The sequence below is a fragment of the Neoarius graeffei genome, chromosome 25 (genome assembly GCF_027579695.1).
Source record: "Neoarius graeffei isolate fNeoGra1 chromosome 25, fNeoGra1.pri, whole genome shotgun sequence".
NCBI classification, from domain to species: Eukaryota; Metazoa; Chordata; class Actinopteri; order Siluriformes; family Ariidae; genus Neoarius; species Neoarius graeffei.
The window spans coordinates 26350226-26367326 of NC_083593.1; the positions used below are offsets into that span (position 1 = coordinate 26350226).

Genomic DNA, 17101 nt, shown 5'->3' on the forward strand with positions numbered 1-17101 from the left:
ATAACCGTCTCTCAGAAGAACTTTCAGAAGAGCTCGAGCTCCGTTGACGACGAGACTTGCGACCATAGACTGTCCGTGCTTGCGACTGAAGAAGTTTGCTTCAACAACACTGGCCAGTTCTCCTCTTTGTGGCAAGTGTGGTTAAAAATAATGGTTAAGTGTATAGGCTTCGTAGTAGTGAAATGGTAAGGACAGCCCTCTGTGACAATTAACCTGACCTGTATTATAGTGATTTTCATAAAGGTGAGGCGGGTCTGCTATGCTAGAAATGGCTAGGACGATTCCTGACATCTTTTCAAAGGGAATAATTTATTTCTCGTATGATTAAGAAATTGACGTGGGAAATATGCCAAACAAAAGACAGTCCAATACAAGCAGCTGCCGCAAGCTTTAGCTACACCGAGTTACAGTCTTCTGCTCAGTGTCTCAGGATAAATGTTGATTAGCTATGAACAAAATTAGCCATGAACATATTTGGGCAGCAACTGTGAGCTAGTTGGTTCATTCACATCGAGGTTGTCTGCGGACTTTTACGAATTTATCCGTGCTCTGTCCGGAGTGCATGAAAATTGATATCCTTCCTGCGTGAATTTATATCTGCTTTCTCACTCAGTATTTTGCTATAGAGTGCTCCGAGATGATGCTAAAAATAGTAACACTGCGGTCTGCGCGGCCATCTTGGAAGTCACTCACTCCAGAGCGCTCAGAGTACACATCAGCTATTTACATTCACTGATTTGTTTCTGCGTTACAGGGCTTAGAAGCTTGGATTTTTTAAGAATTTAGACATCTGAAGTGATGGAGCACTACTGTGATAGTTTAGATAAGCAGGCACGGGAGCGTTATGCTGAGAAGGTACGTTTCATTGGGAATGTAGATCCATACACTGTTAGTGAGAAGGAATGGAAAGCTGACCCCAGCTTGTTGTACTTTAAGTTTGAAAACTATGGTAAATGAAGTAGTGTATGCATATTTTATGTATTTATCAGGAACTCGTTGGTATGATGCATAAATCAGCAGGCATTTTAATTTTAAAATGTGTGTACTTTTCAGTAACACCACCAAGGTCGGCTCCAGGCCATTACGGTCAGCTTAGGCCGTCACAACTGACAAGACATGGTAAATCACATTTAATTTCTTATTTGAAGTCTTTGTGATATAATCATCCCCATTTGGAAGAAAAATGTATGCTAAAAGGATCACATTTGCACTGATATGCTATAAGAATGAATGAATTTATTTGTCTGAATTGCAGAGAAATTCAGCTTCCTGTAATCCCAATTTAAATTCAATTCTATGCAGATTCAAAACAATGATGCCAATTCATATTCAATATTAAATTCTGAATTTTGTACAAGCCTGTTTCACACAACTTGTTTTTCCCCTTTTGTAGATCTGTTTGGTGACATCTCCATGTGCAGGGTTCCTACAGATATTTTATGTTGAATTTACTACCTTTTTACTACCTTCACAATTTTTTTACTACCACAGCGACAATTTGGATTTGGACATTTTCTCACAATTTAACAAGGTAATCTTTGAGTGCATGTGTTAGTCCAAGTGAATGTGCTACATACAAGTTAGTGACAACTCTACCCAAAGAGTTGGATTGATGAGACAAGATAGAAAGAAAATCTGAACGTACCAGTAGTGTAACTCTTTCCCTTTGGACGCATAATAGAACCTCCCATTGCTAGGGCTACACATGGAGTAATGCATATTTGCATAAAAGAAAACAAACTTCCACATACAAGTTATAATTTTATTGAACTGTGAAACTGTGGCCCATAACCTCTTAACGGTTACACAGATTTGCACTAAACCTTGTGTGTCAACACTTCACATTAGGTACAAGATCTGATTTACATTTTGTCGGCCAACACTTTCAAGATGGCCAACATTTTGTTTGTGGAATAATCTTTTGAACAGGTGAACGGATTTGCACAAAAAAATCTTATGTGCTTAGGTACATCAACTCATTACATTTAGATCAGGTCAAATGGCAAACACGAACCCACACATCGCACCAGGTGCACACACACATGACAAAGACAAGACACACACCCTAAAGATACAAAACACACATAACCCAAACCCTATTTTGGCAGTCTCTCAACACATTGCCAAGTTTGCTTAAGATAGTCATTTGCACCAGTCCTGTAGTCGTGAAGACCCGTGGGCAGAGTCAACACCTTCCTCCCAGAGATCAGTGTTTTAGAGGGTTAATCTTAATCATTTGAACAGTTCAACAGATTTGCTCATCACATTTTGGATGCCTCAAATGGCGCGCGCAACGCACCAGGCGCCATTTGAGGCATCCAAAATGTGATTAGCAAATCTGTTGAACTGTTCAAATGATTAAGATTAACCCTCTAAAACACCCTCTAAAACGCAACGCGCCAGGCGCGCGCGCACACCGCACACCGCACCAGGTTCCTCCAGCCAGAGGTCTGAAAATTTGCATTTCCCCATTGTTTAATTCTCGTGCAGATGTCGCCAGTCGGGTCAACAGATAGATTCGACTAGAGCCGTATAAACAAAGTCAGTCTCGTACTAAACAATCTCTGGTATAAATTTATACTGGATTCGACCGTTATTGGAATTCAATGCGCATGCGCCACCAACTCCTCACTGCGGTCCTCCTCGATACATAAAAATAAATTCGCCCAAATGTAGTAATTTATGGATATTATGGCATGCAGGTTAATTAAACGAATTAGAAAAACACATAGGCCCAGTTGGATGGGGGTCAAAAAAATTTAATACCACGTCAGATTACGTTTACTACCTTTTACTACTTTTTACTGGCCATAATTTAGCCTATTTTAATTAACTACCTTTTACTACCTTTTAAAACCCCGCGGGAACCCTGATGTGACCAATTTCTCAGTCACTACGTTTACATGCACATAGAGAGAATCGAATTTCTGCCGTTGCTCGACTGAAATCGAAGTTCAAAATGCCATGTATACACCTTAATTCGGCTGAAATTGAACCGAACTTGATTTCTTGGAATCAAGCTACACGACCTAGTTTATGCGATTTCTGCCGAGCTACTTTGTGCATGTATACCCTATCGAGCTACTTCCGGAAGTGACAAGTGACGAGACCACAAGCGGGAAACACAACAGCCTCGGTCGGCATGACAACGAATCATGACAACGGCATGAATCTTTTCTTTTTGTGGCATTGTTTGCACTGTTAAAATTTAGCTCACTTACTGTATCACCAAATACAGTACAAGTACCAAGTACAGCTGTTGCATAGCTGTGAATTGTGTACATAAACAAGTAATTGTATTTGTGTGTGTGTATATGTCCAACATCTGAAGAATGTCAATAAAAATAAAACAATTGAACTTTTTGTGTGTTTATTCAGACATAAGTTAAATTGTAAGCAAAAAATATATATATTTTTGTAAGCAAAAAATGGACTTTAGAAAAATATTATTGTACAAAATAAGTTGTCTTACAAAACAGTGGTCTGCGCCGGACAGTTTGTAGCCATAGTCTGTTAGAGCAAGCCTAACAGCTTGAACACGGAACTGCTAGTGTTGCCAGATTGGGGGTTTTAAGTGCATTTTAGGGGATTTGAACATGTTTTGGGCTGGAAAACATCAGCAGTATCTGGCAACACTATAGCTCTTCTTCATGACAACAACCGGAAGTGTATCAACACGATGGGGCGTGTAGCGCCACGTGTGGCTCGGGGGCACAATGCACCTTGCACAATAGCCCGATTTCACTTGTGCATGTAGGATTGGATTTCTCTGGCACCCCTGCTGGGACCCTTTGCTCGATTACCAACAGCAGCTCGATTTGGACGTGCATGTAAACGTACTGAGTGGTAAGCTACCAAATAGTTGTCGGTAGCCTCATAAGCATCTGTATTTGACACCTTTAATAGAATTTGAGTCTTATTTGACTGACTTGTACGTTTCTTATTGTGTTTCAGAATCAGGCGCTACCTACCACCAGCTGCAGGTCCCACAGAGAGAAAGTATGATGCCATATTTCCTTTTTGTACAGTCATGTGCACACAATTCTGCAATAACACCTTAACTATAAAGTCTGGTTTACACTAGAGAAATGCATGAAATTAACGTGCATAAATTGTTTTACAGATGTGACCATGCAAGGTAGTGGGCAGCTTTACAAAGGTAAGTCTATTAAAAGCAGTTATGGTACTGTATGTAACAACATAAGTGATGCGCACATTTTTCTCTCATGACAATTTATTTCCATCCTTTTTTTTTTAAGACATCACCATCGAGAAGCTGACGGAGATGGTAGCAGAGGTGCTTGTGGTGGCGAGAGGACTCACAAGGGATATGCAGTTCCTCAGGGGGCACATCGCAGGTGGCATCCCCGATCAAGGGATCCCCGATCAAGGTCAAGCTCCGGAGTGCCCCATCAAACTGCCCCTCAGCAATGAGGCAGACTTTAACAATGCTGAAGCATTGTTGAAGACTGAGGCAGTCCGTCTAAAGATGGTAATTTGTTAAACAAGCTGATCTTGACTTATACATTTCTTATTGTGTTTCAATTAATAATAATTAAAAAAAACAATGTTCATCTCACTATATGGTGTGAGGTTGATCTGTCCAGTAGATCCCACTCAACAGTGAACTGATCTTTGGCCCCATGAAGTGCCCGGAAGGGGCGGAAACTTAGGCACTCTATAGGCAAACTGGCATGAGCTTTATTCCATTTTTCCTCTTATCTCACTAGATTGCCCGCTTGGCCTTGGTGGGAGGCACTTCCTCTGAGTCTATGGTTTGGAGGATGCTTGGAACAGTACTTACCAATGGCCTGGCCTGCAGCTACAGTTGGGCTGGCAAGAATAACAAAAAGGCTTTTAAAGAAACCATGCTACAGGAGTGCATGTTTGGTGAGTTTATAGAAATGTTCCTTCTTGACACACGTGCCATTTTGACACAGTAATGGTAAAAGTTCAATACTGTACACTTAAAGAACTGTTTTCAGATAACCATTGCATTTCATCACAAACTAAGATTTAAAAAAATTTGGACACATGCTGTTGATCCAAGAAATATTGGTTACTGTGGTAGCACGCAGGCGCACACACACACCCCTCTACAAATGCCTTGTTTAAACTGTTTAAGTTGGGCCAAACGTTCTATCTAACATTACACTTAGCAGACTCTGACATGCTGTTGATCCAAGAAATGTTGGTTAATGTGGTAGCATGCACGCGCACACACACCCCTGTACAAATGCCTTTAAACTGTTTAAGTCGGGTCAAACGTTCTATCTAACATTACACTTAGCAGACTCTAATCTTATTTCATAGCCCTCCACACAATCACACAGTGAACGAAAGATACCATTTGTGGTTTGCCTCAAGAAATGCAATTCTTAGTAATGAAATAAAATTAAGAAATGCAGTTCTTAGTAATGGAATTATATTATATGTTACACAACTTTTGTATTATTCCTGTCTTTCAGCTGCTGCTCGGCAGAGTGACCGGCGGCTTACCCAGCTGGCCTTCAGCGAATTGGTGAAAAATTGGCTTCAGTACGCCCCTTGGCGTGTCGGGGGAAAGAGAAGGAACTAGATGTAAGTGAACTTGATATTCCTAAATTGCTGTTTTGTAAAAGTAAGAGGTGATTTGTAGTATTTGCTGTCTGCAAAACGTTCTATCATGAGCACTGACATAAATGTTGCCTCTGCTTCTCCCACAGCCTCCACTTCAGGATTGAAGTCTTTTTTTTTCCTGTTACTGACACAATAAAACAACAATAACAAACAATCCCTCTTCTATTATTTCATTCAGTAATTGACAAATATGTATGTATGAATGCATGTGGTTGTATGCAGTGTTTGATCTGTCTGTGTAGGCTGATAGACACCCATGAAGTAACTCTGAATGAATAATAAAAGTAATTATACTCTATTAGCATATGTACCTTTTAGATAATGGTCAAACAGATATCGATTCAGTGTCATGACATGTCGATTTCCATTTAGATGATGGTTGAATCACCATTGATTCAGTATATTATTTCAACATGAAATCAACGGAAATTTAAATGTAAGTTTCTATTTAGATGTTGGTTGAATCACTATTGATTCAATGCTGATAGGGCTGAAAATTCAACGTTGATTCAACCCAAATTCAAGGGGACACTTTCAATATCATTTCAACATTGAAATAATGTTTTCTGCCAAACGCTATTTCAATGTTGATTCAACTGATTTTTGCTACCTGGGGTAACATTTGTGAGATTAACATATTTTTCACTAACTAATAACCTTGTGATTTCAAATAAAACTAGCTTTCTATACTTAAATATGAAGGCCTGATAAAAAAAAATGGCCTTTTTCTCAAAAAGTGGTCAAATGGATTTAGGGAGTTTTGCATCTGAACTCTTCATATATATTATATATGTGGTCACGCTGGAATAAATCAAATGCCTCAAATTTGATTTTTATCAAAGGCAGCAGCAAAGAAGAAAATATTCAGCTTTGATTTAAAAGAACTGAAAGATGCAGCAGACACAAAGTACTTTGTATTTATTAATGTGGGAAATACGCTCAGTATTCATTTATCACAAAAATACATGCATGTACGTATTTATTATTTTGAACACCCACCAGCCGACTGATCTGACATTTTAATTGTGCAACAGTAATGACGTAAATAACAACGCAACGGACTAGCGCCCGATTTCGGACACGGGCTTCAGACGCTGTGCGCGCATTTCTGGTTTCTGGAGTTTCCCGATCTACGTCACAATAAGGCGCCGCAGTTTGGGTCCTCCCCACTTTATTAAAAAAAAAAAAAAACTTATTATTCACAATCGCACTGTGGGTGAAAGTGATCATAACTAGATTATCTTTATTTTCATGGAGTCATAGGGAAGAGTGAATTTGTCTGTATTTTAATGAAGACCAAACGCTACAGAGAATGACTATGATTTTGATAGCAATCGGCACTTGACTGACAGTCTTTAAGAAAAAAAAAAAAAAAAACACCACACACAACAACGTTGTGTAAGTTGACTTATGTTGCTTCTGCCTGCGATGGATTTTCCCTGTAATGTGCTGGTTTTAATATGGCTGGTAAGAAGTTGTGTACAGAGAATGAATAAATATGGGGAAGCTGTTTAGCAAACATTTTTTTTTTAAATAATAAATCCATTTTACGCTTTGTAATATTTCTTAACCCCCGGCATTGACAGTAATAAGAGACAGACGTATTAACAGTAATAAAACGAGAATAAAGTTAAGAAAACAATATAGGAACCTACTGTAAATGCTATTCTAAAAGGTCGTTCGAAAAGAACGTTCTAAAGTCCTGCCTTATTAGACACCTGTCTATTACAGCGAGACAAGACAGCAACCTTCTGTTTCGAGTACAATCGAATCTAAGCTTCAAAAGACACGGAGCAGTTTTGTCCAAATCTTGACGAAAATTAGCGGGTTTCATGAAATAAGTCTGACTTAACTCGGCTAACACCCCCAGGCCCCTCTCCGAAAAGAAAAATAGTCAGTGGCGTGAATATGAATTGCACTAAATGTTAACTGTGTCAGATCGCCTATTATATCGGCTCATTATATAAGTAACTAAAACTGAAAGAAACAGTTGAAAAGCTCATATAATATTACTCACTTTGGTCTTGATTGAACTGTAGACTGTTAACTCCCCGCTGCTGTGCCATGCTTGGAAATGGACTTATAATCTCCGTACAAGAAGCTAAATGTAGCTGCTAGTGATGTAACATTAAACCTTAACCGCTTGTAATTGTATAATACGACGCAGGAGTGTTTACCAAAGCAGTGTGCCAATGCTTGTACCGCGTTACTGTAGTCACGTGATTGTCCAAAGCTTCATTCGAGACACCCATTCACGTGACTATTTCATCACCGGAACTTCAAAAAAAAAGTTTAATCGTCACGTGATTCGTGTAAACACAGAAGTGCTTAATTGTAAAATAAGGCGGGATACAGCATCATCTGCAGCAAGCCCTAGTAATAAAAGCACAGGCAAAAAGAGTTGATAAGTGCAAACCAGCAATTTAGAAACAAGGCATTGATTTAAACTGGTCAAAAGATCCCATAGTTTAAAGCATCTGATTCAGTACAAGCAAACCAAAGCTACAGTTAGGAAAACAGTAAGACAGGCAAAGAGGGCATACTGGAGGAAGTTCTGTGGGTCAACTGGCAACACTACTTGGAGAGGAGAAGTCTGGGGAATGATAAAGAAAATGGGAGGACATAGGAGAGTGTGGAAATATTGTGTCGTGAGCACTGGGAATGATGTGACAAAACCAATAAAGAAAAGGCTGAACTAATGGTGAAAACCTTTGTTGCTATACATGTTGTGGAAACTCTCAAAACTTAAACTCTCCCGAACAAAAATGATTCAAAGTCAAAGAGGTTGCAGAAAAGTTTAGACCTTTATTAAATCAATTAACAAAGGACGAGTTCGGTCTGCAGAGTGAACCGACTCAAAATCACAACGTTCTCATTTTATACAGTTTCAAAATAAACACCATGTATACAAATAATCTCATTGGTTAACATGTCACGTCATACCACTTCAACATTTTCTATTGGGCAGTACATCTCACACTTCTCATATTTTGTATCAGCCGAGCCAAATTTTTCAGTATGAACAGTCCATTCAGAAAGACTCAAAACATATGATAAGAAGTGATGTGTCATGAACAACGCAGCATTCAGAGCTTACAATACATGATTCAAAATGAGTGGAGCCAATCAGATAAGATAAAGATTGATACAGGCTGCAGGTACAAACGAGCACAACACTCGATAGGGTACAATCATGGCCTTGGCCAGTCTAACATAGGATAAAAAATGATGCACATCGCAGCCGTGGAGCTTGTGCTGTAACAATACCTGATTCAGAATAACTTGATAAAATGTATTACGTTAGCATGCAAAACACTCCAGAATGAACAATTGCTTAATTCAGCATGGCCTTGGCTCACTCATTACAACATATGATAACACTGCAGGCACTGGAATTAGGATAATACACTTTTTGAATAGGCCTGTAATATAGCAGAAAAAAATCTTTCAGTGTAAGCAATCTCACTGTCTTTACTGTATTTTATTGTAATTATGATAATTCATAAATCAATTTATTATTACTTTTAATTAAATCAACTTCATTTACTCTTTATTGAAAATCAGCATGACTGGCTTTGAATCAATGCATAATCATCATAAGATGAAATCAGTGTATGTGTGTGATTACATATGAATCAAAATACAGTCATCATAAGCCAAATTATTGATTATATGATGACATCATGGCATGTGTGCATAGTCACATTTAGGATATGAAATCATCACATACACAGCCCTGGGGGTGGCACAGTGGTGTAGTGGTTAGTGCTGTCGCCTCACAGCAAGAAGGTCCGGGTTCGAGCCCCGTGGCCGGCAAGGGCCTTTCTGTGCGGAGTTTGCATGTTGTCCGTGTGGGTTTCCTCCGGGTGCTCCGTTTTCCCCCACAGTCCAAAGACATGCAGGTTAGGTTAATTGGTGACTCTAAAATTGACCGTGAGTGTGAATGATTGTCTGTGTCTATGTGTCAGCCCTGCGATGACCTGGCGACTTGTCCAGGGTGTACCCCGCCTTTCACCCGTAGTCAGCTGGGATAGGCTCCAGCTTGCCTGCGACCCTGTAGAACAGGATAAAGCGGCTAGAGATGATGAGATGAGACACAGCCCCGATCTGACTGAGGACTGAACACGAGGTGGGGGGAGGAACAAAGCTGGAAATAAGGAGGCACTAAAGAGGAAGAATAATTTTGAGAGTAAAGTAGATACCCCTTTTACTCTTGGAGAGCTGAAGAGGCAATAGCCAAAACAGGAAGGAGTGCATGGGAAAAGATGGAATATCTTATATAAAGATTAAGCACCAAAGTGAGAGGGGGTAAATAAGCTGTTGGCATTATACAACAAAGTTTGGAAGGAGGGAGGTGGAAGGAAGCAATTATCCCAATCAGAAAGCCTGGGAGAGACCCTAGTAAGCTTGTAAACTAGGAGCAAATAGCTCTAACATCATATATCAGAAGCAGAATGCCCTTTATTGTCATTGCATATTAACATGCAACAAAATTTGCTGTCTATCTGAAAACAAAGGAAAACTGTATCCTATTCACTCTACTCATTGGTCCATTCACTCACATGCACACACATTAAAATAAGCTATCAGTTGAATGAGTAGTAACTATCAAAATATAAGATCAATGGAATATAAAATAATTTAAAGTGACATACAGTTATTGCACATTAGTGTATTATGTATCACTTGAGGTAAAATTGTTGTGGTGGCAGTGGGGGGAGGGATGTGAATTCAGTTCACTGATAGCTGTTGGGTAGAAGCTGTTCCTGAGTCTGGAGGTGTGGGCCTTTAAGGCTCTGTAGCGTCTTCCAGATGGCAGTAGTGAGAACAGGTGATGAAAAGAATGTGTATTGTCCTTAATAATGTTACAGGCTCTGCTGAGGCAGGGAGCTCTGTAAATGTCCTCAAGGGGGGCAGGGGGAGTCCAATGTTTTTTTTTTTTGTGCCATATTAATAACCCTCTGAAGAGCTGCTCTTTCCATACCAGGCCATTACACAGTTTCCATACCAGGCCATCATGCAGTATGCCAGTATGTTCTCGACCGAGCAGTGGTAGAATGACTCCAGCAGCTTTGCAGGGAGATTGGTCTTCCTCAGAGTTCTTAAGAAGTAGAATGTCTGTATTGTTTACATATATGTAAACCAATGAAACGAATGGTTAATGAAAGGCTTATGCACTTTCTGGAAAAGAGGAGCTTGGTGACAATATATCAAAAAGTGGATTTAGAAGAGGGAGGAGCACAATGGACCTGTCCCATAATTAGAGGATGAGATCAAGAAAGCTCAGCTTAACCAAGAAGCAGTGCGGGCAGTCATGGCCAAAAAGTTAGAGAAGCCACTTTGGGACCAGCAGGTTGCTGGTTCAGTTTTCTGGACCAGTAGGAAACCTGTGTCTACATCCATGGCTGAAGTGCCCTTGAGCAAGGCACCTAACCCCCAAATCCTCCCTGGGTACTACTCTGGCTATGTGTGTTCACTGCTTCAAATGGGTGAAATACAGAAAATGTATACATGATGAATAAAGGTTTTTTCTTCTTTTGATGTGGAGAAATTGTATGATATGCTATAGAGGGAAGGGTTGTTGATTAAGCTGTCATGAATGGGAATTGGGGGAAGTGGCTTCAGTGCAAAACATGGTCAGAGCTCTTATAAAAGTACGTGGTCAAAAATGATACAAAAATGATGGAAAGGGGAAGAAATGTGGAATATACAGTCAAGAAACTGCAAGAAGGGATAAACCAAGTGGAAAGATGGGGAACGGTTTTGGGGTTTTCACTTTCCCTTCTTCTGCATTTTCATTTTTCTGAGAATGCCAAAGACAGCAAGTTTTTTTCTTTCCTGTGCAAAGACAGAAATTGGAGGCCATCCACATCGGATCTGCCTGAATATCAACAAATCTTTGATTAAGGTACGTTTATCAAACAGCTTGATAAATGGTTTATTCAGCTTGATCATTGTGCCATATTCAGCTTGATCACAGTGTTGAGTGCAGGATATTTCATCATTCTTCCTCCATCATTAGTGATAGCTTTATTTGTGATAAGTGTATATTAGTTAGTTCTCAGACAGGCAAGATTGCAGCTTTAGAGGTGTGCATCCAGACTATAGAAAGGGTTAGTGAGAATGAGGGCAGTGTAGTTTCTGTAGGGGAAAGTCTGGATGCTGCATGTGGAGTTAACAATCCCCCAAATCTGGCATTAGAGCCCTCACAGCAGGGTAAATGGGTAATGACACAGTGGCATAATCACAGAGCCAAAGCTAACACTGAGGCTCGCCCATGGGAGCACCACTCCTCTCTTCATGTGTCTAACAGGTTTGCTCTCAGTGAAGCATCTAAGCCCTGCAATGACCTGGCGACTTGTCCAAGGTGTACCCCGCCTCTCGCCCATAGTCAGCTGGGATAGGCTCCAGCTTGCCTGCGACCCTGTACAGGATAAGCGGCTACAGATAATGGATGGATGGATGGATGGATGGATGAAGCATCTGTTGAGAAACCAGAAGAAGCTCCGGTTATAGGGGACTCTATCTTACAGCACGTGAAATTAGCTAGGTCTTTGGGGCACCAGCAGCTTAAGTTGGGTGTATACTGGGAGCCAGGGTGCCGGACATAGCAGGTAATCTTAGAATCTTGGACAAGCATAGGTTTTCAAAGATAGTTATTCATATAGGAGCTAACGATATATGCCTTCTTCAGTCTGAGGTCACTAAGAGTAACTTTGTAGAGGTGTTTAAATTAGCAAAGGCAATGTCTGATGCTGTAGTATGCTCTGGCCCCATCCCAGTGCGGCATGGTGATGTAGCTTACAGCAGGTTATGGTCACTGAATTGTTGGTTGTCAAGGTGGTGCTTTGAAAACAACGTGAGCTTTATAAATAATTGGAGTAGTTTTGAGGGCAAGGCTAGCCTGTTAGGGCGGGATGCTATCCATCTCACTCAGTGAGGTGCTGCTGTCATTTCTTACAGCATTGCTCATAGTCTCAGAACAGGCCTAGTTAATTTGTGACAATCCAGAGCCAATGCCAGGGAGCAGACAAACAGGCTAAACCAACGATCTGCTAGCTGCACAGAGTCGTCACTCAGGTTCCACTATATAGGCCCTTGTGTCTGTTCCCTGAGCTATACAAAAAAGTAGAAATACTCAGAGAGTTTGTTCTAGTAACCTAATTAATATAAAATTAGATCATACTGACTGTATAGCCACTGCCAGCACCTTTGATCTATAGGTAGGACTATTAGATCACTTATGTCTAAAGCATTATTTGTTGAACTTATTCCTGATCAGGAGTTTAATGTACTGTGTTTAACACAAACATGGATTAAACCAAATGAGTATGGAGCTTTGAATAGAGCTAGTCCTTCTGGATACAATTATATACACCAGGCTCATCTAACTGGCAGAGGAGGAGGCATCACAGTTATTTATAATGATTATCTAGGCGTAACACAAAAACCTGGTTATAAATGCAGTGTGTTTGAAGTTCTTTATACTAACATATGTAGCCACAAAAAAGTAAGTCGACCCAGTCGATTCCATTATTATTTATAGACCGCCGGGGCCATAGTCTGAATTTGTGGATTTCATCTCAGACCTGCTTGTTTCCTTAGACAAAGCCTTAGTTGTTGGAGGCTTTAATATTCACTTCAATAACTCAGAAGACCCTCTGAAAACAGCATTTGTGTCCATTCTAGATTCAGTAGGGGTTAATCAGGACATCATAGGACCTACACATAATGGTTGTCACACTCTTGATCTAATTTGGATTAAATTTGGAAAATATAGTCACACTTCCACAATCTGAAGCTACTTCAGATAGTTATCTCATCTTATTCAAAATATACCTGAGCAATAATATATACACTTTGCCATGTTACTGTGTCAAATGTACATTCATGTCAACTACTGCACAAAGTTTTATCAATAGTCTCCCAGAGATATCACCTTTGATTGGATCACAGTCAGACCCCACAGAACTTCATCAGGCAACTGAATGCTCTGAGTCAACAATACTTTAGATAATGTAGCTCCATTTAAAAGAAAAACGATTAAAGAGACAAAACTAACACCCTGGTATAAGGATTACACATGCACCTTAAAACAGACCACTTGAAAATTAGAATGTAAATGGCATCAAACAAAATTAGGAGTATTCCTATTAGCATGGAAGGAGAGCTTTTTGAAGTATAGAAAAGTTCTTAGTGCTGCTAGATCGACATATTGCTCCACCTGAATGGAAGATAACAAAAATAATCCTAGATTCTTATTATTACTGCAGCAAAATTTAACTGGGAAAAAGACCACCATAGACACATGCACACCTGCAATATGTAGTAGCAATGACCTCATGAATTATTTCAGTGGCAAAATTGAAAATATCAGACAAAAAAATTCTAACTAATTATTTAAGGCCAGACAGTTTAAGTAACCATGTAGTTAACAATATGACAGTATCAGAGCAGCAATTAGAATGTTTTACTCCCCTTAGAGAAACTGAATTAACTTCACAAATTTCCACATCAAAATCTTCAACTTGTGTTCTAGAGCCCTAACCTACATGACTCTTCAAAGAGATAATAATAGAAGCAATTGAACCTCTTACTGTGAGTTGGCCTAGTGGTTAGTGTGTCTGCCTCCAGACTAGGAGATCATGGGTTCTACTCACTGTTGGGGCATACCAAAAACCATCATAAAAATGGTACTTACTGCCATTTGGCAAGGCACATTGCAGTATAGATGTGAGTAGGGAGTCAAGCTCTCATGGTTACCAGAGAATTAAAAAAAACCCACTGTAACAGGTGAGAGGCTGAAGGCTATGGAGATTGGTGCTGCATCTCAAATGAGACTTCCTGGGAAGATCTGGTCCCTCCTGGTGAGGGAGGGACTTGGATGGGACTTTGGAATTGAACCTCTTCTGAAAATGATAAATTCTTCCCTTAGAACTGGCTCTTTGCCCAAATCCTTTAAACTAGCAGTTATCAAATGCCTGATTAAAAAACCTGAGCTCAGCCCTTGTCAGCTGTCCAGTGTCAAACCTCCACTTTATCTCCAAGGTCTTAGAAAAAGCTGTAGCACAGCACTTATGCTCATATCTACATCGGAATAACATCCATTAAATGCATCAGTCAGGATTTAGATCTCATCATAATCAAAATGGCAAAGTGTTGAAGCAAAAGAAGAAGAAAAAAACAATGATAATAATAATAAAAGACGAATCGTTATGAATACAATAAGGCCTTGCACCTCTGGTACTTGGTCCCTTATAATAATAAATAAATAAAAACAGGCCGAAAACAATAGGGCTTTGACCTCGGTGCTCACGCCCTAATAATAAAAAACACGCAGAAAACAATACGGCTTTTCACCTATGGTGCACCTCGGTGCTCGGGCCCTAATAAGAAGAGGAAGAGAAGAAAAATCAGACTGAAAGCAATAGGGCTTTGCACCATCAGTGCAGGCCATAGGCCATATTGTAAGTTACCATAGTTTCCATAGGCCTGCACCTTGGTGCTCAGGCCCTAAAAATCCTGATGAATACAATAGGGCCTTGCACCTCTGTTGCTTGGGCCCTAACAATAAAAAGAAGAATCGGAGCAGAAACAATAGGGTCTTGCACCTCCGGTGCAGCAGCCCTTTGGTGGACACCAGAGGCCTTGCGCCTCTGGTGCTCAGGCCCTAACTATCGCCGCTAGCACTCAAGGCCTATTGTTTTCAGCATGTTTTTTTTTTCTCATCATTATTTTTTTTCCTCTGCATGCCAACTTGTCTGCCATAGTGAGGACAATGTTCCCTCCAAAACTCACGAACATCGAATGAGCTGTGTGGCAACCAAAGCAATACATTTTGAAATAGAGGGCATTATGTAGCGTATGAGGCCAAACTATGGTAACTTACAATATCATCTCAAAAGATATCCCAAAAGATATAGATATAAAATTTCAACATCCACATTTCATCCAACACTGGCTGTCTTCATTTGAGCTATCCACTATTCCTTCTCAATTTATCATCCCATATGTCTGAAGTTTATTCATAGCAACTTTCAATGAAAACCGCTAAACTGGCAGTGTGAAAGAGTATGTAAAAATAGCTTAAAACATCAAAAAGGCCCTCGTTGGCTGCTGGGCTCGAACCCAGGACCTTCTTGCTGTGAGGCTACAGTGCTAACTACTACACCACTGTGTTGCCCCAATAATAATAATAATAATAAAATCTTAGTGAATACAATAGGGTCTTGCACCTTCGGTGCTTGGGTAATAATAATAATAATAATAATAATAATAATAAAAGAAGAAGAAGAAACATGCCACAAACAATAGGGCTTTGCACCTACGGTGCACTTCGGTGCTCAGGCCCTAATAACAAAAAATCTGAGCAGAGCAAAAGGGCCTTTTCCACCTCTGGGGCAGCGGCCTCTGGTGGACACCAGAGGCCTAGCACCTGCCGTGCTCAGGCGATAATAATAATAATAATAAGAAGAAGAAGAAGAAGAATCTCATCTCATCTCATTATCTCTAGCCGCTTTATCCTTCTACAGGGTCGCAGGCAAGCTGGAGCCTATCCCAGCTGACTACGGGCGAAAGGCGGGGTACACCCTGGACAAGTCGCCAGGTCATCACAGGGCTGACACATAGACACAGACAACCATTCACACTCACATTCACACCTACGGTCAATTTAGAGTCACCAGTTAACCTAACCTGCATGTCTTTGGACTGTGGGGGAAACCGGAGCACCCAGAGGAAACCCACGCGGACACGGGGAGAACATGCAAACTCCACACAGAGAGGCCCTCGCTGGCCCCGGGGCTCGAACCCAGGACCTTCTTGCTGTGAGGCGACAGCGCTAACCACTACACCACTGTGCCGCCAATAATAATAATAATAATTAAAGCCGCAAGCGGCCTCGACGGGCCCTCGCGCCAGCGGCCAAGGGGGGCGGGGGCATGCGTCCCCGCGAAATACCTTCCACAGCTTCTTCGGCAAGAGACATTACTCCCACAATGGCGACAAACCACAGAAATGGACACATGGCAACAATAGGGTCTTGCACTGAACGGTGCTCGGGGGGCGCTATAGAGGCCCTGAGGCCCGCCTGGATCTGGGCTTCTGGTTCTCAGTAGCGGTGGCAGTCTAAGAAAAAGGAGCCAAATTTCGTGCGTTGTCGACCATGGCAAGCGCCCCAATAAGGGTCTTGTAAAGAGTTTGCTTGCCAAGTTTGACAAATCAGAAGCTGCAATATCATTTTTGCCATAACCAGCACCCCCAGGGGCGAAAGTGCACAAAATTTGGCGTATATGTCAGGTGAGCTATGAAGAGTTTGCGTATGAAGTTTGATGACAATTGAGTAAATAGAAGATGAGATATAGATTTTTGAAGAATAAATTTTTTGGTTTTTCCCATGTCAGTAGGTGGCGCTATGCTGTACATGAGCGATTATGAGTTGGAAAAATAAGTGTCTACAACAGCAACGTACTTTCACAAGGTA

The 17101-nt window shown here is 40.7% G+C and overlaps 1 protein-coding gene and 1 long non-coding RNA gene across 4 annotated transcripts in view; one reads left to right on the forward strand and one right to left on the reverse strand.

The window, feature by feature from the left end:
- wdr45 (WD repeat domain 45) overlaps positions 1 to 7846 on the reverse strand; it is a 149635-nt gene extending 141789 nt beyond the window's left edge. For all 3 annotated transcript variants that reach the window (XR_009651595.1, XR_009651596.1, XM_060909503.1), the window contains exon 1: positions 7637 to 7846. Coding sequence is in view for 1 of the 3 variants with exons in the window: in XM_060909503.1 (XP_060765486.1) it covers positions 7637 to 7685 (49 nt within the window). In the remaining 2 variants the exon portion in view is untranslated. The remainder of the gene's footprint in view (positions 1 to 7636) is intronic.
- Positions 3970 to 4317, forward strand: LOC132873722 (uncharacterized). Its single transcript, XR_009651597.1, has 3 exons — positions 3970 to 3999; positions 4124 to 4159; positions 4260 to 4317. It is a non-coding gene; the product is annotated as an uncharacterized LOC132873722 (long non-coding RNA).
- Positions 7847 to 17101: the final 9255 nt, after the last annotated feature.